The sequence below is a fragment of the Pseudonaja textilis genome, chromosome 5 (assembly GCF_049901715.1).
Source record: "Pseudonaja textilis isolate UNSWEBS1 chromosome 5, rPseTex1.2, whole genome shotgun sequence".
In the NCBI taxonomy this organism is placed as follows: Eukaryota; Metazoa; Chordata; class Lepidosauria; order Squamata; family Elapidae; genus Pseudonaja; species Pseudonaja textilis.
The window spans coordinates 24,058,336-24,081,432 of record NC_141994.1 but is presented as its reverse complement, the minus strand read 5'-3'; the positions used below and the strand labels follow the sequence as shown (position 1 = coordinate 24,081,432).

The 23,097-nt window shown below is 43.4% G+C and overlaps 1 protein-coding gene across 2 annotated transcripts in view; it reads left to right on the top strand.

The window, feature by feature from the left end:
* The window catches only part of LRRK2 (leucine rich repeat kinase 2), a 96,886-nt gene extending 74,725 nt beyond the window's left edge, over positions 1-22,161 (top strand). For both annotated transcript variants that reach the window (XM_087935524.1, XM_026701233.2), the window contains exons 37-51: positions 317-508; positions 2,374-2,520; positions 3,781-3,881; positions 5,189-5,379; positions 6,929-7,089; positions 8,124-8,294; positions 9,024-9,124; positions 10,143-10,337; positions 11,594-11,787; positions 13,168-13,240; positions 13,504-13,688; positions 13,844-13,996; positions 15,245-15,453; positions 17,097-17,159; positions 19,601-22,161. In XM_087935524.1, the coding sequence (XP_087791650.1) occupies positions 317-508; positions 2,374-2,520; positions 3,781-3,881; positions 5,189-5,379; positions 6,929-7,089; positions 8,124-8,294; positions 9,024-9,124; positions 10,143-10,337; positions 11,594-11,787; positions 13,168-13,240; positions 13,504-13,688; positions 13,844-13,996; positions 15,245-15,453; positions 17,097-17,159; positions 19,601-19,722 (2,258 nt within the window). In that variant the 3' untranslated portion in view covers positions 19,723-22,161. The remainder of the gene's footprint in view (positions 1-316; positions 509-2,373; positions 2,521-3,780; positions 3,882-5,188; positions 5,380-6,928; positions 7,090-8,123; positions 8,295-9,023; positions 9,125-10,142; positions 10,338-11,593; positions 11,788-13,167; positions 13,241-13,503; positions 13,689-13,843; positions 13,997-15,244; positions 15,454-17,096; positions 17,160-19,600) is intronic.
* Positions 22,162-23,097: the final 936 nt, after the last annotated feature.

Genomic DNA, 23,097 nt, shown 5'->3' with positions numbered 1-23,097 from the left:
CTAGCTCTGGGGATAAAAGGCAGGGGGCGGAGATGAATAGATGTGGCGGGCAACTATTCATCCTCCCTGCTGTACAGACTTGTTGGCCTGAGGAGAGAGAGAAACTTTTTGCCAGGGTGGCCGACGCTCTTAATAAAGGAATCATTGCTTCAACTACAGAAGGGTTTGTCGTGTTTGGGGAGCTGGGTCAGAACACGTTGTTGGTTTTGCTCAGCAGAAAACTTCATCGTGTATTTCTAATTACAGGTGCAGCAAAACACAGTTTTTACTCCTCTTTTCTTTTTTTCTTTTTTTTTACCTCCCTGACTTTCTCAAGGTTGCATCATTTTGGGGCAAGTTGTAGATCACATTGATTCTCTTATGGAGGAGTGGTTCCCGGGTTTATTGGAAGTAGACATTTGTGGTGAAGGAGAAACGCTGTTGAAGAAATGGGCTTTGTACAGCTTTGAGGACGGAGAAGAACATCGGAAAATATTGCTTGATGACTTACTTAGAAAGGCAGAGGAAGGTAGGTTTATTACAGTATTTCGACCAATCCATTCCAAAATATTGTTTTGGTTTACAGTAATAAATGTATACCTCTTACTGTCAATTTCATAGTATTTTTTATGTCAAAATCATAGTCTGATCACTCTCTAGCATGCAGCAAGAATCTCTATATATAAAAGCAAAAGACCACTCATGCATCATCACAAAATCTCCAAAACGGTTAAACCTACAAACTTGAAATTTGGCCCGTATGTTCCTCTTGTCCATTCATGTAGCATGAAACCAGGAGTGGGATGCAAATATTTTTTACTACCGGTTCTGTGGCCATGGCCATGTGACTGGGTGGGTGTGGCTTCTTTTTTTTGCAGCACCCCACCCCCATGCTCCATTTTTTTTGCCTTCTGGGCCTCAGGGAAGCTTCCTGAGAACCCATTTTGGCTCCCAGGATGCTTCCCTGAGGCCCAGGAGGTAAAAAATGGGAGCATGGGAGGTCGCGCAGCACCTTTCTGCCTCCTGGGCCTCAGGGGAGCCTCCTGGGTAAAGCAGTAAGACAGTGAGGCGGATCCCTGCACAGCTAATCGTTGGAACAGCTGATTGTTGGGAGAGAAAAAAAAAGAAATACTGGTTTGGCTAAACCAGTAGCTGTTTTTTTTACTGCTGGTTCGGCCGAACGGTAGCCGAACCGGTGGAATACCACTACTCCAAGAAACTGTTTATATGTTATAATGACTGTACAGGTGTGCATGTATGTAGATCCTTGATTCATTTCCCAGTATAACCTGGAGCCATTAGAGTCAAAAGTTTGTCTACCTTATTGAAATGTGCAATATATAATGATTTTTACAACCCGTACTTCCCAATGGATCATTGTAGCAATGCGTCCTTAAGATTACATAGAGCGCATCATTTGTGTAATAGTGTCATTATGTAAATGACATAGATTACAGGGGCTGCCCCAAAGAAGAGGGAGTCAAGCTGTTATATATTTGCATACTTACCTATGATGGGTTGGTCCGTGGTGGTGGGAGATTTGAAGAGCTGTCATTGGCCATGACCCGCAAGCAGCCGGCTATAAAAAAGGCTGCCGCGGTTTCTCCGTGTTCAGATTCTAGAAGGACATAAAGAAAGAAAAAAGGTCAACTGGGTCTCCAGTCTCTTTTCCCGCGACGCAACACAAGCTATTTTCCAAAGCACCTCAAAGCAGGACAAGAAGCAACAGATGGAAACTAAACCAGGAGAGAAGCAACTTAGAACTAAGGAGAACTTTCCTGACAGTTCTTTGCCTCCAGAAGTTGTGGGTGATCCATCCCTGGAGACTTTTAAGAAGAAATTGGACAGTTATCTGTCGGAAATGCTACAGGGTTTCCTGCCTATCCAGTTTCTTCTAGTTGGACTCTCCAAGGCAGAGGTGGTCTTCAGCAGGTTCTGACCAGTTCTGGAGAACCAGTAGTAGAAATTTTGAGTAGTTCAGAGAACTGGCAAATCCCACCTCTGACTGGCCCCGCCCCCATCTCTTCTCTGCCTCCCATTGAGTCTCAGCTGATTGGCCGGGTCTTTTTTGGTTGCCCTGCACAGGAGAACGGAGCTGGAAAGCAGGTTAGTGGGGTGGGGAGGGAATGGAGGTTTTACAGTATCCTTCCCCTGCCACGCCCATCAAGCCACGCCCACCACACCATGCCCGCCAAGCCACGCCCTCAGAACCTGTAGTAAAAAATATTGCATCCTACCACTGCTCCATCTGCTTCCAACTGTTATTGTACTCTATTTTACAGTGGAATTTGGTTTGATGTGCCAGCGCTTGAGAAAGTAGAGGTTCTACAGTATTAGTTTATCTTTCCGTTTAACCGATTACATTTCCATATCTATTCTTCTTTATCCATCAAGGTGACCTCTTAATAAATCCAGATCAACCAAAGTCTACTGTTCCAATAGCTCAAATTGCTCCCGATTTGATTTTGGCCGATTTACCTAGAAACATCATGCTGAATAATGATGAACTGGAATTCCACCAAGCTCCAGAGAACCTTCTCGGTAAAGACAATCGTTGTGTTGCATCCTACAGCTAAGAAAGACAAACAGTTCTAGGAATAAATGAGTTTCACCCAAAGCTCTTGAGGCCAAAGACTTCATTTAAATTAAATGAGGAATATTAATGTAACAGTTGTCTGTTGATGAAGTTGAGGAAGATTTTTAAATGCTGCATCAGACCCTGGTAGTGATATTCCTTACCTGCAATCAACCTTAAAAATAGCAATATTTTTAATTTAATTGGCATTGTTAGAAATGTTCTATGAACTTAGGAATTTCATTCAGGAGGTAAGGTAGAATTATTTTGGAGTACGCTCAATATGGATGCACAAGCCTAGAAAAACCAATCTAAAAGAAAAGAGAAATTTTCTACCAGTGAGAAAAATTAATCAGTGTTTGAGTGCTCCGTCACTGGAAACTTTCAAGAAGAGATTGGACAGCAGTTGTAAGGAATGATATAGTCTCCTGCTTGAGTAGCGGGGGTTGGACTAGAAGATCTCCAAGGTCCCTCCCAACTCTGTTACTTTGTTATCTATATATATAAAAGTGAAATACCACGCACGCATCATCACAAAATCTCCAGAACTGTAAAGCCTACAAACTTGAAATTTGGCACGTATGTTCTTCTTGGCTTCTAGGTGCTCACTAAGAAAGGATTTTTCGAAATGACCATCAGAGCATTAGTATTTCGTATATTATTATTATTAACATGCTCTGATGCTAAGGAGTTCTACTCCCCCTCCCCACCTGAAAAGAAATCTCTCCCAAATGCAAAACACAAGCAGAGGAGAGGAGTTTCAATTTCAGTTTCACAGCAGCAAGCAGCTTTAGTACAGAACAGTTGAGCTAAGCCATGCCCAGGCTCCTTGCTGTCTCCTCCTTGCTCACACAGAAAATACTGTTTCACTTTCCAAACAGCCCTCAACTCTCACACACTGACAGGATCTATCCAGATGAATACCAATGGATGCTGGTAGGAGAGGCAGAATTTCTCCCCCCTTATTTTCCTCCCCAAAAACTAAGCTCAACTACATAGTTTCGTAGCGAAGCTTGGGTACCTTGCTAGTTCAGTATATTTTACAAATTCAATCTTGCTGGTTTGAGGGGAATTCTGTCAAATTAAAAATTAATTATTTCAGCTCTGATTTCTTAACCTAGAATATGCCAAAACGGTGTTTCGACTATCTAGGCAATTATTCTATAAATTCAGGAAATGTAGCCTATTTTTTAAAAAAATATTGTCTCATATTTTCTGTCGGAAAGGCGATGGGGGATTTGGATCTGTGTATCGTGCTGTATATGTTGGCGAAGAAGTAGCTGTAAAGGTTTTTAACAAACACACGTCCCTTCGGCTTCTGAGACAGGTGAGTCAATTCAGTCTGCAAAATAAATCACAAAGCCATAAATTACCGTGTAGAAATCACAAGAGCGCAACTTAATTAATAGCTACCAACCTTGTAGCCGACAGGGGTCATTAATTATTGGTGGCAAATATCCTCATAGAGGCCAAACCATTTTCAACGTGGCCTATTGTGGCATGATTCCAGAATAAAACTAGGGTTTGCTAGGGTGGTTTTTTTTCCCCGTTGCTGATTTTGGGGGAATAAATTATTTATTTTCAACTATTACATTTTTTAAATGTCTGCTTTTTCTTTGTCGATGCGAGAGCCTTATCAACTTCTCTGAAACCGTTTGTGACGCTTGGGATCTGTGAGACAGAGACTTGGCTGGGAAAATCTCTCTGTAGCATACGCTGCAAACATACCATTGTGTCTGTGGAGATTCTCACTCATCCAGGTCATGGTTGCCTCAAAAGTTGTTGTTTTAGATGTTCTTCTTCTTCTTCTTCCCCTTCCTCTCCTCCTCCTCTCCTTCTTCTTCTTCTTCTCCTCCTCCTCCACAACCTTCACTTCATCCTCCTCCTGCTCTTCCTCCACCTTCACTTTCTCCTCCATCCTCCTCCTCCTCTTCCTCCACCTTCACTTTCTCCTCCATCCTCCTCCTCCTCTTCTTCTCCATCCTCCTACTCCACCTTTACTTTCTCCTCCTCCTCTCTTCTCCTTCCCCTCCTCCCCACCTTCACTTTCTCCTCCTTCACTTTCTCCTCCTTCCTCCATCCTCCTCTTCTCCTCCCTCCTCTTTCTCCTCCATCCTCCTCCTCTTCTTCTCCTCTTCCTCCACCTTCGCTTTCTCCACCTTCACTTTCTCCTCCATCCTCCTCTTCTCCTCCTCCTCCTCCTCCTCCACCTTCACTTTCTCCTCCTCCTTCCTCCTCCCCTCCCTCCTTCCTCCTCCCCTCCCTCCTCCTCCTCCTCCTCCCCCCTCCCTCCTTCCTCCTCCTTCGTCCCTCCTTCTGAAAAAAAACAACAGTCCAGTTGCCTTTTGAAAAGAGCATCTTTGATCCACTATGGCCCAGAAGGCCGTGAATCTCCATAGACATTTAGCCATACCCTTCGGGGTGGACACCCTTCAAAACCTACCCTTCCAATCCTCCCACAACCGATGAAGCCTCTTGGATGAGAAGTGAAACTTCTTCTTCCTCCTCCTCAAGGAGAAAAACCCAAACCAGTCCAGCCCAGTTGCCTTGCGGGGGTTGTGGGGGGAAAAGCACTTTTGAGAAAGCACGGCAGGAGTGTGGCTGTCCTTTCACTTCCGTTTTTGCTGTGCCTAGGAACTGACGGTGCTTTGTCACCTCCACCACCCAAGCCTGGTATTCCTGATGGCTGCGTCTGTGCGTCCCCGGATGCTGGTCATGGAATTGGCCCCCAAGGGGTCCTTAGATCAGTTGCTGCAGCAAGAAAACGCCGGTCTAACCAGAACCTTACAGCACAGGATAGCTCTGCATGTGGCGGATGGCTTGAGGTAAAAAAAAAAGAGAAAACCCCTTCCTTTTTCAGTATGTAGGAATGTATCTCCCTCCCTCCCTCCCTCCCTCCCTTTCCTGTTTCTCTTTCACTCTCCCTTTCCCTCTTTCCTTCTCCCTCCTTCCCTCCCGGCCTCTCTCTCCCTCTCTTTCTTTCCTCCTCTCTTTCTCTCTCCCTCCCTCTCTCCCTCCCGTTCCCTCTCCCGTCTCTTTCTCTCTCCCCTCTCCCCATCTTTCTCTCCCTCTCCCTCTTTCCCTCTCCCTTTTTCTCTTCCTCACCCTCTCTCTCCCTCCCTCCCTCTCCCCCTCTCTCTCATTCCCTCTCCCTCCCTCTCCCCTCTCCCTCCCTCTCTTACTCCCTCTCTCTCCCTCTTTCCCTCTTCCTTTCTCCCTCTCCCTCCTTCCCTCCCTCTCTTTCCCTCTCTCCCTTTCCCTCTCTCTTTCCCTCTCCCCTCTCTTTCTCTCCCTCTCCCACTTTCCCTCTCCCTTTTTCTCTTCCTCTCTCTCTCCCTCTCTCCCTCTCTTTCTCTCTCATTCCCTCTCCCTCCCTCTCCCCCCTCTCTCCCTCTCCCATCTGTTCCTTACTCCCTCTTTCCCTCTTCCTTTCTCCCTCTCCCTCCTTCCCTTCCTCCCCTCTCCCTCTCGCTCTCTCCCTTTCCCCCTCTTTCTCTCTCCCTCCCTCTCCCCTCTTTCTCTCTCCGTCCCTCCCCATCTTTCTCTCCCTGTCCCCTTCTCCCTTTCTCTCCCTCCCTCTCCCCCTCTTTCTCTCTCATTCCCTCTCCTCCTCCCTCCCTCTTTCTCTCTGTCTATACATCTATATCTATATAAGGTGCCCAATAGCAATAGCACTTAGACTTATATACTGCTTCACAGTGCTTTACAACTCTCTCTAAGCGGTTTACAGAGTCAGCCTATTTCCCCCAACAATCTGGGTCATCATTTTACCAGCCTTGGAAGGATGGAAGGCTAAGTCAACCTTGAGCTTGTCAGGATTGAACTCCTGGCAGTTGGCAGAATCAGCCTGCAATACTGCACTCTAACCACTGCGCCACCAGGAAGGAAAATGAGAAAGGGAATAAGAAGAAGGGAGGGAGGGAGAGGGGAAGGGGGAGGGATGGGGGGAAGTAGTAGAAATAGCACTTAGACTTATATACCGCTTCACTGTGCTTTTACAGCCCTCTCTAAGCAATTTACAGAGTCAGCCTATGGCCCCCAACGATCTTGGTCCTCATTTTACTCACCTTGGAAGGATGGAAGACTGAGTCCAGCTTGGGACAGTGACGACTGAACCCCTGGCAGTCAGTAGAATTAGCCTGCAATACAGCATTCTAACCATTGCGCCACCATACTTCACCAATCATGATAACTTGTGGCCTTCAACTCCCGGAATTCATGAACTGGCTTGGAAATTTTGGAAGTCCACAAGTCTTCTGTTTGCCAAAGTTGGACACCCGTGCTCTAAATCTTTGGGATATAAGCACCCATTATATGTACCTGGTGTTATTTCTACTCCTCTCAGTGCCTCTCTTATTTTCTTTTTCATAACAGGTATCTACATTCTTCCATGATCATCTATCGCGACTTAAAGCCTCACAACGTCTTGCTGTTCACGCTTTATCCCAATTCAGCGGTCATTGCCAAGATTGCCGATTACGGCATTTCCCAATATTGTTGCCGAATGGGAATAAAAACCTCTGAAGGCACACCAGGTACCAACAACTTAGTAGCTTCTACATCTGAGTAACAAGGACTTTCTGAGGTTCTCAGGTGAAATTGGAAGTTGAATACTCATTCAAAAGTTCTAATTTATGTCTTTTAGTGTGTGTTGCCAGTGGGTTTTTGTTGCAAGGTTTTTCCATCTGTCTTGATTTTCAGTAGTTAAATTCTATTTATTTTGAAGTTTTATTTCTTGTCCCTTTCTTGTGACTCGTTTTCTGTGTAGCATTACTAATCAATTTGTATTTGTATATCAAATTTGTTCACGCATACAGTATGCATATATAGTGTGATTTTATATAGCTTATTCACAGGGGTGGGATTCAGATTTTTTTAACAACCGGTTCTGTGGGCGTGGCTTAGGTGGTGGGCGTGGCTTGGTGGTCATGTGACTGGGTGGACGTAGCTTGGTCATGTGACTGGCTGGGCGTGGCCAACTCAACATCACTCACATTGAGGCACGCATTTCCTCGCCTCCTCGTGACTGTGGGGATGCTGCAACAGTCGTAAGTGTGAAAAACGGTCATAAGTCACTTTTTTCAGTGCCATTGTAACTTTGAATGGTCACTCCACACAAGCAAAGTACCAGCAAAGGAGAGGAAAAAAACTCCAGAGACGTTCCTGAGACAGGAAGTCTAGTCCTGCCAAGAATGTAATAAGGGTTAACGGAGAGGCAGTTTCTGTAAGCAACACCAGAATGTTTCCTTCCTGCCTTCCTTACAGGATTAGACCAGTAATTTCTTCTAACAACCGGTTCTCTGAACTGTTTAGAATGTTAACAACCGGTTCTAGCGAATAGGTGCGAACCTGTAGAATCCCACCGCTGCTTATTCATACCTCCTAAAGTAATAAAGCCTTTTTATATACTGGGAAAATAATAATAATAATATTTTGATTTTCTTGTTTATATGTTCTGAAGACATTTAATATCATTTAAGATTCTTAAATTAAAACAAGATCAGCATCTGCCTAATAAAGACCGTAACAATTAATGATTCGTGGATTATTTTTCTTTCCTTTTTTAAAGGATTTAGAGCACCAGAAGTTGCAAGAGGAAATGTTATTTACAACCAGCAAGCTGATGTTTATTCATTTGGCTTGCTGCTGTATGACATTTTGACAGCTGGTGGGAGAATATTAGAGGGCATAAAATTTCCTAATGAATTTGATGAATTAGCTATCCACGGAAAGCTGCCAGGTATGTTCCATTTCCTTCCTGTCTGGTTATTATATGCAATATGCATTTGTACTTTTGTAATAATCTACTTTATCTTAATCTGTCCAGCAAATGTAAAAACAAAACACAGAAACAAGTGCATTCTCAGTCCTAATTTGGATATGTTTGAATTTTATTTGATTTTTTTTTAAATAAAGGTAAAAGGTTATAATGCAAAAAACTCCAAATCTGGATTATAAAGAAAACTAGAATCTTAAGCATTTTTTTAAAAAAAATTCTGTTCAGTCATGTCCAATAATTTCTGTAGCTCAAGTTTGAACTGCAGAGTCCTTCATTCCCTCTGAGCTTGGTGGTTTTCTTGCAGATGTTTCATTAACCAACTAACCAGAACATTCTCAGGGCTAAACCCAAGCACTGATAATGTTATTTACCTTGGTAATGAAACATCTGCACTCTGCAAGGAAACCTGTTGGAATTCATTGTTGGAATGTATTTCTATGCAACCACTACAGTAGTATTCAGCCAGTAGATGGCAGTATTTACAAGTTTGGATCTATGCTGTTTTGTCCTAAGTAGAGTTTCCTGTTTCCTGTTACAGTTGAACAGTTCAGCAGTAAAGCACATGGTGACTGTACTGTTTGTTTGTTCTGTGATGCTATATATAAACATAATTTCTAACAAATTTTGCAAAACAAATGTTAGTCTCTGTAATGCGATTCTCCAAATTACTCTCAGAATGATCTATTCTAGATCCTGTCAAAGAGTACGGCTGTGCCCCCTGGCCAAGATTTGAAGATTTAATTAAGAAATGTTTGAAAGAAAATCCTCAAGAAAGACCTACATCTGACCAGGTAGGCTCAGTAGACAGTAAATGAGACACTGATGTTCCCAGTGCTATAGATTTTAGCGTTAGGAACTTTTGTACCAACTCATAAAACATTCCTATGCCTATTTTTGAGTTGCCATAAACAAGGGGGGTGGGGTGGAAATCTGAAGGAGAAATAGTTTAAAACCATTCCACATTTATCTCACAAAGATTGTAGCCAGGCTACTGCCTGGGAAAATCCTTCATTGGAGCCACACGATTGATGACACCCAGACTGTGAATGTGCTTCATTGGAGAATCTGATTTATGAAACACCCAGGGGGGACGGGGGAAACAGGATCACAGGTGACTATGAATTACGTATGCCAGAGTTGGCTTCATTTTGGTTAATGCCGGCATGCTGCTCTTAATAAATCTTTTGGATTCTTTTGAAGCTTGGCTCACGGCTCATGATTTAATTAGGGCAATCGCCGGAACCCTGACATTTTACATGCAAAAACATTTAGTAAAAGATAGACGCTCTTAGATGCTATTGTGTTGTTGACTAACATATCTAGTTATGGTCGCTACGATGTAAAAAAGATGTTGAGACTTTGGAAAAATGTTCTGAGAAGAGTAACGAAGATGGAGCTAAAGACTGGAGCTAAAACATATAAAGAACGGTTGTTGGAACTGGGTATGTCTAATTTGATGAAAAGAAGGAGCAGGGGTGACATGATAGCAGTCTTCCAATATCTCAGGGGCTGCCCCAAAGAAGAGGGAGTCAAGCTATTGTCCAAAGCACCTAAAGGCGGGACAACAAGGGATGGTAACTAAGCAAGCAGAGAAGCAACCTAGACCTAAGGAGAAATTTCCTAATAGTGAGAACAATTAATCAGTGGAACAACTTGCCTCTAGAAGTTGTATATGCTCCAACACTGGTAGTTTTTAAGAAGAGATTGGACAGCCATTTGTCTGAAATGCTAGAGGGGATTCAGACTAGAAGACCTCCAAGGTCCCTTCCCACTCTGTTATTCTATTCTATTCTAATATGATATCCTCAGGTCTATGAAATGTTGAACTCCGCAGAGCTGGTTTGTTTCCTGAGACACATTCCAGTGCCCTCTCCTTTTGCGTCGGAGTGCATGGTGGCTACAAACCAAAGTAGCAAGAAGTGCGGGATCTGGATCGGAAGTGGTAGCAGAGGGGAAGCCCAGCTGTCCTTTGTCGACATAAATACCGATGAACGCACCTGTGAAGTAGGTTTCAAGGTTGACCTTCGAAGCAATGCTTCGTTATATATTGCCCCAGTGCATCTGTGGACTTAGCCATGGAATGATACTGAATCTCATAGACCAGGGGTGTCAAACTCAATTTCATTGAGGGTCGCGTCAGGGTTGTGTTTGACCTCGGGGGGGGCGTGGGGAAGGGCGTGGCCAGGGCAGGTGTGGCCAGCTCAATGTTACTTGTGTCAGGACGCCTGAGGCAGCCCGAACGCTCTGCCAGCAAAAACAGGCTCCCGAGCTCCATTTTCGGCTGGGACGGCCTCCTGCAAACCCTCTGCAGGAGTTCGGGAGGGGCGCACACGGCCCTCTCAAGCATCATTTTCACTGGCAGAAGCACCGCGGGTCAGATTTAAGCACCCCGCGGGCCAGAACTGGCCCCCAGGCCTTGAGTTTGACACTCCTGTCATAGACCACTATTTCTCAACCATGGCAACTTTAAGACAGACGGACTTCAGCTCCCAGCATTCTCCATGGCTGGCTGAGGAATTCTGGGAGTTGAAGTCCGCCTGTCTTAAAGTTGTCAAGATTGAGAAACACTACCCTAGATGCTTTAATTCAAAGGTCGGCAACGCCCGGGAGATGGTCCTATACAAATGGCAGATGACCATACCCACACGGACAGTTCCATTTCTGCAAATGGCAGGCATGCACACAAGTGCATGATGCTTCATTGGTGCGAGCGATGAGCACGCAAGCCCTCTACTTGTGCAAGTGGAACTAGATCCATGATGGCGAACCTATGGCACGCGTGCCAGAAGTGGCACGCAGAGCCGTTTCTGCCAGCACATGAACTGTCGCCCAGAACAGATCCACTGTGCATGCGCGTGCGCCTCCCTCCAGCCAGCTGATTGTTGGGTATCTGCTGGGGGGTGGTGAATGCGCGAGAGACATGCACGAATGCGCAGAGACACGTGCATGTGGGGGGGTAGTGCATGCATTATGGGTGCAGGCACACATGCGCGCACTTTCGGCACGTGACGATGAAAAGGTTAGCCATCACTGAACTCGATGGTTATGTAGAACCACCCGCTCTTTCTCTCCCCCTGCTACCGTGGGTCACCGCCTGTCCACAAAACCAGGGAACCACTGCTTTAATTAATGAAGCCATTATAGTTCAAAGCCATCGAGCGCACCGTTAGGATTTATATTTCTGTTTATTTTTATTTATTATTTTGATGAATTCGTGGTCCAAAGCTTCCTCTTTTTCTCCCTTCCCTCTCTTCTCCCAGGACGTTGAAGATGGTAGGATATTGTGCTTGGCCTTGGTCACATTTTCTGCAGAGAAGGAGAACTGGGTGATCGCAGGAACCCAGTCAGGATCCCTGTGGGCCTTTCACACCCAAGATGGAGAGCGCAAGCATCGGTTTCACACGATGACAGATTCAATCACCTGCCTTTACTGCAGTCCCCCATCAAAGCATAAGTACGTGTCAGGCACAAAAGACCCCAGGTCCCTTTGTGAATGCCTAAATTAAATTGATGTATTGCTAAAAATCGACGTGCAGGAATCTTCTCAATGAACAGTCCCTGATTAGAGTTAGATAAGGGTCAAATCAATTCAAGGTGGGTTGGCTTAGTTTGCTTGTTGCTCAGAGGGGGGCTTCAGCAGGTTCTGACCAATTCTGGAGAATCAGTAGCAGAAATTTTGAGTAGTTCAGAGAACCGGCCAATCCCACTCTGACTGTCCCCGCCAACCGCATCTATTCTCTGCCTCCCAAGTCCCAGCTGATTGGCTGGGTCTCCTTTGGTTGCCCTGCACAGGAGAACAGAGCTGGAAAGCAGGTTAGTGGGGTGGGGAGGGAATGGGGATTTTGAAGTATCCTTCCCCTGCCATACCCACTAAGCCATGCCCACAGAACTGGTAGTAAAAAAAAAATTGAATCCCACCACTGTTGTGGCTACAGAGAGATTCTCTGGTGATGTCTCTTTTGACTCTGCCCCCAGGTTCTGCCATTCTTTCTACACCAGGGGTTGGCAACCCACGGCTCTGGAGCTACATGTGGCTCTTTTATCCCTTTGCTGTGGCTCCCTGTCACTGGTTGAGAGGAGCTTCCAGTTAGGGAGAGGAAAAGCACAACCTATCAGGAGACTTTATGGCGAGGGGCCAGTTTTCTGGTCGGCTCCACAAATGATAGGGCTTTCGGTTAGGACAGGTAGAGGGAAAAGGACGCCGTGCTAGGAGGAGGCTCTATGGTGGGGGAGAACCGGAGTTCCAGTTGGCAGAGGAAAAAGGATGCTGTGCTAGGAGGAGACTCTATGGTGGGGGATTTGGAGTTCCGGCAAGCAAAGGAAAAAGGACGTTGTGCTAGGAGGAGAGACTATGGTGAGGGAACTGGAGTTCTGGTCGACTCCGCAATTGAACAGGGGGCTTCCGGTTAGGACCTCCGAGGCTCTTTGAGTGTTTAAGGTTGCCGACCCCTGTCCTACACTTTGGCTGAATTTAGATTCCATTCCATACTGCCCATTGCTTCAAAACAGTCTTAAAAATACAGAAATGTTGATTTTTTTGTGAATGAAATGACTTAGTTCTTCATCCCTATTTAGACATCATTGTATTATTTGAGCACCACGTGATCAGAATTACTGCTGACTTTTGGCACAGGGCTAATGGTGCGGCTGTTTTGAGGGGGACATATTTAGCTTGCCCTTTGAGTACACGGGCTGGCCATTTCAGCTTTTCTTATCTCCAGGGTTACACATTTAACTGCATGGCTTCAATGCTGCCAATCTTATTTCACTGAATTCATTAAATGCATTTAAATTTAAATGTAATTCATTTGTACATCTCCTCCTTCCATTTCAGCAAGTACAAGAATGTCTTTTTGGTGGGCACAGCCAACGGACAGCTGGCCATTTTTGAGGATCGAGCAGTCAAGGTACATATGCACTACAGTCTTCCAAGAGATATGTAATCAGTGACAGACATGTTTGTAATAAACCCTTCACTTTGCATTAATATAGAAAGTTTATGCTTTCTTCAATTTTGACAGGTGCTATTCAAATAGTAGCAGGAAGAGTGGGAGCAATAAAACGAAACGGAATTGTATAGATCTGTGATGGTAAACCTATGGCACACCAAGGATCCTTGTAACCCTATTAATCTGTTTATTTTCTTTATTTTCTTGTGTTTTCTCTGCAGGGCCAATGTGCCACACCCTTAAAGGTGATTCTCGTCGGAAGTGACAGCACTCCACTGATGTGTTTAAGTGAATCAAATTATTCCTCAGACAGAAGTACAATCTGGGGCGGCTGTGGATCCAAAATATTATCATTGTCCAGCGATTTGGCTACCCACAAACTCATTGAGACGAAGACGAGCCAGTTGTACGTTTGACTTGCTTAGGTTTTTATCAGGTTGTCTCTCTTCCGGATTGCTTATCACCTTAATCCATTTGTGCCACGTGGCCTATGTTGTAAACGCCACAACATCACTTTCTGATTTCCTTTTGTGTGTGTGTGTATGTGTGTATGTGTCTCAGGTTATGTCACAAGGACTACTGCAACGCCAACATTATTTCTATAGCGGTAGACAAGTTTATCTACTTGGCAAAGAAGGACAGCTATTTCGTGGAGATTTGGGACAGAAAGACGGAGAAGCTTTGTGAACTGATTGACTGCGTGCATCTACTCAAGTGAGTATCGGATATCCCACAGGGTCAGCAACGTCTTGCGAGGGGCTGAGATAACTAGGACAAATAAATCGCTCTGGTTTTCTGAACATCTAGATTCAGTCACAGTATAGTATCAACCTCGTGAAGTCTTCCGCTTTCCACTAGGAATTCAAAATGGACAGTGATTTGTGTGTGTGTATGTGTGTTTCTGTTTTCTTACGTTTTCACAGGTATTTATTTGTATGGTATTCAGCTTTGTTGGGGTGTTTTCCCATGTTGTTATACTTGTGCTTTTAAAGTTGTAGTGACAGTTCGGCAGAATCTCATTTGCCATCATCAGGCTTCTGTATTGGGTTCATCTATGTGTCAGACTTTCGCAGCCGTTTCTGTTTTAAATTTGATGCCGGCCTCGTGCTTTGATAGAATATTTTTTTCTTCATCCTGATTGGTTGGGAGCAAACTCCAAGACCAATAAGCACAGACCAAGACTCCCAACCAATCAGAATGAAGAAAAAAATCATTCTAACAAAAGCATGAGGCTAGCACCAAATTTAAAACAGAAATGGCTGTGAAAGTCTGACACACAGACGAACACTATACAGAAGCCTGATGATGGCAGATGAGATTCTGCCGAAATGTTGCTACAACTTTAAAAGCTATAATGACGTGGGAAAATACCCGAACAAAGCTGAATACCATTCATATGTATGTGTGTGTGTGTGTGTATGTGTGTGTGTGTGTGTGTGTGTAGGTATATATTTATGTATGTACATAGTGTGTGTAGATATATATGTATATGTGTGTTATGTAGGTGTTTGGGTAAATATATATTTTCTCTTGAGAGCAGGCAACAGAATTTCATTTTTAATGTGGGCCACTGTGCTTACAGTAAAAACATGACAATGTTATCTTATCTTATCTCTCATCTTTCATATATCTTATCATGTTATTCTCATCTCTTCTCTCTTCCAACTTATCTTATAATCTTATCATTTTATCTTATCTTTATCTTTCTTATATCTTCTCTCCTCTCCCCTTCCCTTCCCTTCCCTTCTCTCCTCTCCTCTCCTCTCCTTTCCTCTCCTCTTCATCTCATCATCTCATCTCATCTTAGCTTATCTTCCAAATAGAAGAACGTGATCTGACACAGTTTACCATTTAACTTTCTTATTAGTTTATCAAAGTATAAAACACAAAGGGACACACCCCCCAAAAAAAGCATGAAAAATCTGACACGGTTTAGACATGTCACAACTTCCTGTTTTTCAGAGCGGGGGTACCAAAACTGAGTATGGAATCGAAACAGAAACTTGCTTACCCGGGACGGGTGAAGAGTATCTGTCTGCAGAAAAATACGGCGTTGTGGATCGGGACAGGAGGTGGCCACCTCTTACTACTTGACCTGTCCACGCGCCTTCCCATATGGATAATACAGGGTTTCTGTCGTTCGGTGAGATTCATGATGACAACTCAACTAGGTAAATAGTGAAGCGTATATACCAAAAGAAAACCATGGTTGGTTTTAACATCAAGACATTTTACTCCATGTTTGTTTGATCTGTCTTTGTGATGACCCAGAGTGTGACACAAAAATAACCAAGTCACAACAATAGAAGAAAGTCCCTCCAACTAATGCCTCCAACTTGGCCCCAATGTCCAATTATCCTTGGCTGGATATTAAACTCGTAAAGAAAACAGTTTACGGAGGGAGTAAATGCAGTCCGCGCCCAAAGTAAACTTAATTCGAAATAAACCCAACACAAATCACACTGAAGGAATTACTACAGCAGGCAAGGATGATTAATTGCAGACTTTTACCAGATAACGCAGCCATCACAGTTGGGAGGAAGCCAAAACACAGATAAGCTCCGACAAGAATGCATGCTTTGCTTCCAGCAACTTTGCTGTGTGCACTTTGTCCTTTTAACCAGTCCTCCCAGTTGCAGCCCATGAAGGGGATCAGGGCCCCTTCCTCCCCAGTAGACCACACCACTCATGTTTCTCCCTTATCCGCTCCTCCCTGCGTGCCCTAGGATGAAGACGGGATGGGCCTGGATCTTCCTCTGAATGCCCATCTGGCCTGTGCCCTTCCCCAGTTTCCTCCACAACCACCAGAGCCACATTTCCACTCCCTGTCAGCTGTTCCATCTCTCCCTCAGAGTCAGACTCCAACAGGGGCATGGCAGTCTTTGGCCTTTATTGTAAGTAACAGGAAGAAAAACTACATACAGGCAGGGGTAGGATTCTACCGGTTCAGCCCGGTTCACTGAACCGGTTGTTACACTGGTTGAATCGCACCCCTGCATACAGGTACTCCTCAACCTACGACCACCATTAAGCCCCAAACGTATGTCGCTAAGTGAGAAATCCACTGAGTGAGTTTTGTCCCGTTTTACAACTTCCCTTGCCACCGTTGCTAAGGGAATCCTTGCAGTCGTTAGATTAGTATCCCGGTTGTTAAGTGAATTTTGGCTTCCCCACTGACTTTACTTGTCAGATGGTCACATAAGGGGATCGTGTGACTCCCCCCAGGGACACTGCAACCATCATAAATGTGAGTCAGTTGTCAAGCATTCAAATGTCAATCATCTGCCTCTAGGGATGCTACAACAGTCGTAAGTGTGAGAAACGGTCATAAGATGGGGTCAACCTATTCTCCAAAGCACCTGAGGGGCAGGACAAGAAGCAACGGGTGGAAACTAATCAAGGAGAGAAGCGACCTAGAACTATGGAGAAATTTCCTGACAGTGAGAACAATTAACCAGTGGAACAACTTGCCTCCAGAAGTTGTAAATGTTCCAACACTGGAAGTTTTTAAAAAGATGTTGGATAACCCTTTGTCTGAAGTGGTGTAGGGTTTCCTGCCTAGGCAGGGGGTTGGACTAGAAGACCTCCAAGGTCCCTTCCAACTCTGCTATTCTATTCTATATGCTGAGGCCGGTAGAAGCAAGATTTTCCTGATTTTTTTTTTTCCAAAATGGGGGAAAGACCTGCAAAGTCTCACACCCCACATTCTGGTGCATGCACAGAACTATTTAGGCTTTGACAGGAAGAATATAGGATTTAATTAATTTAATATAGAATTTAATTAAAATACTCATGTTTGTTTTTTTAATTTAAGGCACCCTCAAAAATGTCGTTCTGGTCTTGGGTTATAGCCATGAAGAAGACAGACACATTAAAGGTAAGCCTGAGTCCGTATTTCATTTGTTCTAATTTTGCAGCGGGCCACAATGTTAGCGCTGGCAAGATGATCTGTAGGATGTGGTTAAAAAACAACAACAATAATAATAAAGTTTCAGTCATAGTCACGGCTGCTGTAGGAAGAAAAATCCGTCTGGTTTAGTTCCAAGCCGGGAGAGACTGTATGCGCTGGAAAATAAAATGGAGGGCTGACTGGAAGGAAGGACTCAGTTTATTGAGGAGTAGAATCGGCATGCGGTTCTGGGACAGCTGCCAAATTAGGATTTTTACACAGCTTACAGCAGGGGTGTAGATTTCATCAAGGGCCGCATCAGGGTTGTGTTTGACCTCGGAAGGCCTGTGGGGTGGGTGTGGCCATGGCCTGATATGGGACCCGTATTGGGGGCTTCTGTGGTGGCCAAGAGCTAAGGCAGGACTTCCTTGAGACCCTCACTCTCTCTCATTATAATCTTCCTTCTGTCAGCGTTCCAGCAAACCTCCATTCCAACCAATAACTCCTGAGACAGACATCTCCTCAAAGGTTCCTTTTTATTTGGATAGTAAACTGACACATCTGTGGCATCCCGAATCTGAAAGTTTCGGGCTTCCTTGCAAAAGTAAAAGCTACAAATCCACCCCCTGCACCCATCATCTCATCACATGGCCCAATCACCATCGTCCAAAAGTAAGACTTCCTTTTCACTATGCACCACACTTCATGACCTTCAACCAGGAGAAGAGTTTTATTTTGTCTAACCAGATATTCTCCAATGATTCCACCACCCCCCATTCCCACTTTCCCAGGCTCAATTATGGCAGCGTGGGAGCATCGGATCTCAATATGGCTTCCAAAGCTGACACCTACCTTCCTCCCTCCCTCCCTCCTTCCTTCCTGCCTCCCTCCCTCCTTCCTTCTTTCCTTTCTTTCCTTTTCTTCTTTTTCCTTCCCTCTTCCTTCCCCTCTTTCCTTCTTTTTCCTTCCTTGCTCTCTTCCCCTCTTCCCTTCTCTTTCTTTCTCTTTCCTCTTTCCCTTTCACTGTTTCTTCTTCCAGGCTCAAATGCAAAAGGGGAATCATTTCTCCTTTTGTTTCGTTTTGAATTTTAGTTTTGCCAGCCCTCTGCTTCATTGGTAGATGCACCACGGGCCAGTCCTTCACTGTTTCCAAGCCAGCCCCACGGATCAGATCTAAGCACCCCACTGGCGGGATCTGGCCCACAGGCCTTGAGTTTGACACCCCTGGTTTAGAATATTTTGTCATTTTAAGGTTTGCTTTGTGGGCTTTTATTACGTGATTGGTTTTACTTGTTGCACAAAGGTTCATGATGGGCCTTAATTATTGGCTTCCTTGGTCCTAATCCTGTCAGGCAGGTGTAATTGATTTTATCCTATTATCTATTGCCTCTAGCCTGCCTTTCTTAATGAACTGATATTGCTTCCACTTTTCTCAATGAACGGAGTTAATGTCCTGTCTGGTCCTTCTTTATCCCATCAGCTGGAGCTGAAGATGTTTTGTTGATGAATTTCTTAATGGGCCCAAAATATCCATCTCTAAAGACTTCAGGCATCTGCTGGAGGCTGTTGGAAGCCGCTTTCTGTCTTTGTTAAAATTTTTCTCCATTTCTCCTTTGGGGAAATATAACATTCTGTCTCTTTTAATCATCATTCATCATCTTCTTATAATGAACCCGTAATCCCTTGCGGGGTGGAGTCTGGGCAACCGAATGGAGCTAGCAGGGTGTTTTAATGGCCCAATGCCCTTCCTGTCACCAGTACAGAGTTTTGTTCAGCCGATATATACTCATTGTGCCCAGAGAGAGAAATATCTGCCTCTACCTAGGATTGAATTCACAGCCTCCTGATTGTGAGGCGAGGGCTCCACTAAGTCACCACACCACTCTTCCATAAGCTAGAAAGATATTAATTTATTCATTCTCCCAATCGCAAGTCAACCACATCAGTAATCCAGATAATTATTGAAATGATATAAATCTAAATCATTTTTCCCTCAGAGACATTGATTGTACCAGCTATCACTGTTCTCCTTACAAGCTGAAAGGAAACAAGTGAAATATAGTTTGAATTCTGATAAGTAATTTATCGTAGAAAAATCTAAGGAGTTATTAGGAAAGAATTCCAGCAACCTTTATGTATCTGTGGCTTTCTTGGGATCAACCAATTTTAGTTTAAATAAAGCCAAACCAGATTAGTACAATAAATATCTATTCAACTTGTGTATGAAAAGTGAGACTTATTTAAAGTGAAATCAAAGTTCACATTTTTGGTAATTTTTTTCTCCTACTCATGCTAAGCAATATGCCTACCTCTCTATTTTGGCTCCTGTTTTTAAAAGGCAGCGAATGCAAGCACTGACAAATGTGCCCAGCATTTTTGTCTTTGTAGTATCTTTGTTGATTATTTTTTAAATGATTTTTTTTTCACAGGGATACTGTCTTCTGTGTCCGTCTGGGATGTGAACCTGTCACATGAAGTGCAAAACTTGAAAAAACATATTGTGATGAGGGAAGCACTAGCAGAGAAAATGAAGCATTTTTCAGTGGATTAACTTGAAGGAATTTACTAGATTTACACGAGACCGTTGAAGTTAAGTTTTGTTGAAGGACAGGTGGAAATACTCGTTAAATGCAACAATACTGCTGGTTTCCTTTAAAATGAAACACAAATATTATTATTATTATTATTAAATTATGCAGCGATGTTTAATATTCCACACTAAAAGGAGAAAAGGGTGGCAGCACAAAAATGTATTTCTTCTGGTTTCAGATGCCATTAGGTTTAAATTCATTCTCTTTTGATGCTTTTCCTGTTCTATTGATATCTTTACATAGGTATAATTCAATACGATTTAACTGTTTTAAGTACATGAATAAAAATACGGAAGCTATTTAATTACCAGGAAATTAAAGGCATCGTAAGTATAATTTTTGATAGCACCAACTCACCCTTGGGCATATTTCAAAATAATTGGGATGAAATGTTTAGGGCTTCACGTCAACCCAATGTTTTTCTCTGGCTTTGTTCCACTCACGTTTTTTCCACCCAAGGCTTCTGTCCAAGGTGCTACTGCTGCTTTAAAAATTTAACTTATTAAATTTAATGAGACCTTTAATAAAAGGTTATAGGAATGCCAAGATTTTCTCCGGTTTGGATGGAAGCCAGAAAAAGGAAGACTGTTTTAATGAATTGTAAGGGAAGTGCTGTGCTCAAAGGAGAACCGAAACATTTTAAAATCAGATGAAGTGTTAGTCCCACTTCAGAATGCCTTGGTAAGACCTCATTTGGAATACTGCATCCAGTTCTCGTCACCACAATACGAAAAAGATGCTAAGGCTTTACAAAGGGTGCAGGGAAGAGCAACCAAGATGTTTAGGGGCCTGGAGGCCAAACTGTGCGATGAATGATATGTCTAGTCAAACGAAGAGAAGGCCTAGGGCAGAGATCTCCAAACTTGGCAACTTTGAGACTTGTGGACTTCAACTCCCAGAATTCCCCAGCCAGCATGACTGATGGAGGAATTCTGGGAATTGGAGTCCGTAAGCCTTAAATTGCCAAGTTTGGAGGCCCCTGGCTAAGGGGTTGACATGATAGCAGTCTTCCAGTATTTGAAGGGCTGTCACAGAGAAGAGGGGGTCAATCTATTCTCCAAAGCACCAGAAGGCTGGACAAGAAGCAATGGATGGAAACTCATCAAAGAGAGAAGCAACCTGGAATTAAGGAGAAACTTCCTAACAGGGAGGACAGTGAACCAGTGGAATGAGCTGCCTCCAGAAGTTGTGGCTGCTCCATCACTGGAGGTTTTCAGGAACAGTCTGTGTCCGGCCTTCCAATTCTGTTTTTCTGGATTCCTTCCAAATAGTTTTCCACAATGGGAAAGACAAATAGTGTCAGGATTCCGGCAATCACAAATCATAAGCCTCAAGCCAAGCTTCAGAAAACGTCAAAAGATTTATTAGGAGCAACATGCCAGCATGACCTGTATGAAGCCAACTCTGAGATATGTAATTTACAATCACCTATGACCCTGTTTCCCCCCATGCTCCTGGGTGTATCATAATTCAGCTTCCCCAATGAAACACAGTTCATGGGCTGGGTGTCATCGCTCACATTCACCAATAAAGGATTTTCCCAGACGGTATACCCAGGTGCCTAAGTTACAATCTTTGTGAGATAAGCTTGGAATGTGCTTCTGATTTTATTTGCTGTGTGCTCCTTCAGGTCTTTCCCCCACTCTTTCTCATGGCAACTTGGAAACAGGCATAGGAATGTTTTACAAGTTGACAATAGGTTCACTGTTATTGTTACTCCATCCAGCTATAGAGAGAAGAGTCTCTATCAATATCAACTTTGGTATTATCGAGTTGTTTATAATCAATGTGCAAAACTTGGGCTGTGTTTTATTTTTTTTCCTAAATATAGACCTTTCCACATTTTGCGAAAGCAAACTAAGATTTAGTTACTAGCAACTTGAATCTTGGTTGCATGTTACAAGCATGGGGATATTCTTTTTTGATTTTCCCTGCTGGCAAGCTTTCTTGAACCCTGATGCTTCTGGAATCAGGGATTGCATTTTCCCTGAAGCAAATTGGAATTATCAGGAAGAGGAAAAGAAAAATGTAAAAGGGGCAACTTCTTTGATTTTAGTGGCACAGACAGAAGAATAAGTTTTGCCCACAAGACATTCTAGATATTGAAATCCCCATCTGGAAATAACAATAAAATAACTATTTTTAATAGTGACTCTGTGGTTACAGATTAATTACTGTACTCTTGGGACAGTGTTATTTTTCCATAACTCTTTTGTGTATATGCAAAAATGTAATTTAAAAACGTGTGTGAACAGTAAATATTACAATAGAACCAGCATTTCTGTGTCTTAAGCAAAGCAATTCTTTCTGTATATTATTTGGGATCTAATCTGTGCAGTTAACAGAGTTTTATTAATGATCATTTCAAATCAAATAAAATATTTTGATACCGATTCAAGCTTGTCAGTAGTTCAGTTCACTGAAATCACATAATTTCTGGCTATCTTAACTCTACTAATCATACATTGAAAGATTAAAAGATTAATATATCTTGTCAGTCTCCCAACATTCTAAGCTATCAGTGTTTTCTAACAGAAAAGCAAATTATTTGATGTGGTTCCAGAAGGAGAGGGAATATTAAACTCATTTGGATGGACGCAATTAGTGGTTTTGGTTCTGAAAGCAAGGTGTGCTTCAAGAAAAACATCCACTGGATTTTCTAAAATTTAAAACCCTTGGAGAAAACAATACCTGAATATCATAAACTAGGTAGGAGAGAGATGTGGTCCTTTCTGAATCTTCAGTGGGTTCACTTGGGATTTGGAGATATTTTGTGTGACAAGAGGCAGCATATCCTTTTAAAGATAATTCAGTAAGTCCCAAAGGTGCTTTTTCAGGAGGCAACTGGACTTTCTTGTTTTTTCTTTTGAAGACGTTTCACTTCTCATCCAAGAAGCTTCTTCGGCTCTGACTGGATGGTGGGAAATGGAAGGATTTACACTTATTGCAGACATCTGGTCATTTGCATCCTTTTAGAGGGTCATTGGGGCTACTTGGAGGTTTGTGTCTTCAGGGTCACCTGAGTGTTGCTGAGTCTGCAATTTTTCCAGCTGTCTGCAAGGAGTATAAATCCTTCCATTCCCCCACCATTCAGTCAGAGCTGAAGAAGCTTCTTAGATGAGAAGCGAAACATCTTCAAAAGAAAAAAACAACAAGGAAGTCCAGGTGTCTCCGGAAAAAAAGCACCTTTGGGACAACCATGACCTAGATAATGGAGAATCTCTACAGACTTTTAGCTATCCAATTTGGGATGGACACCCTTGGAATGGTGTGGGGAGTAGGAATGGATTTCCAGAGGAGAAATTGCAGATTATACAGGAACCATTTGCATCATT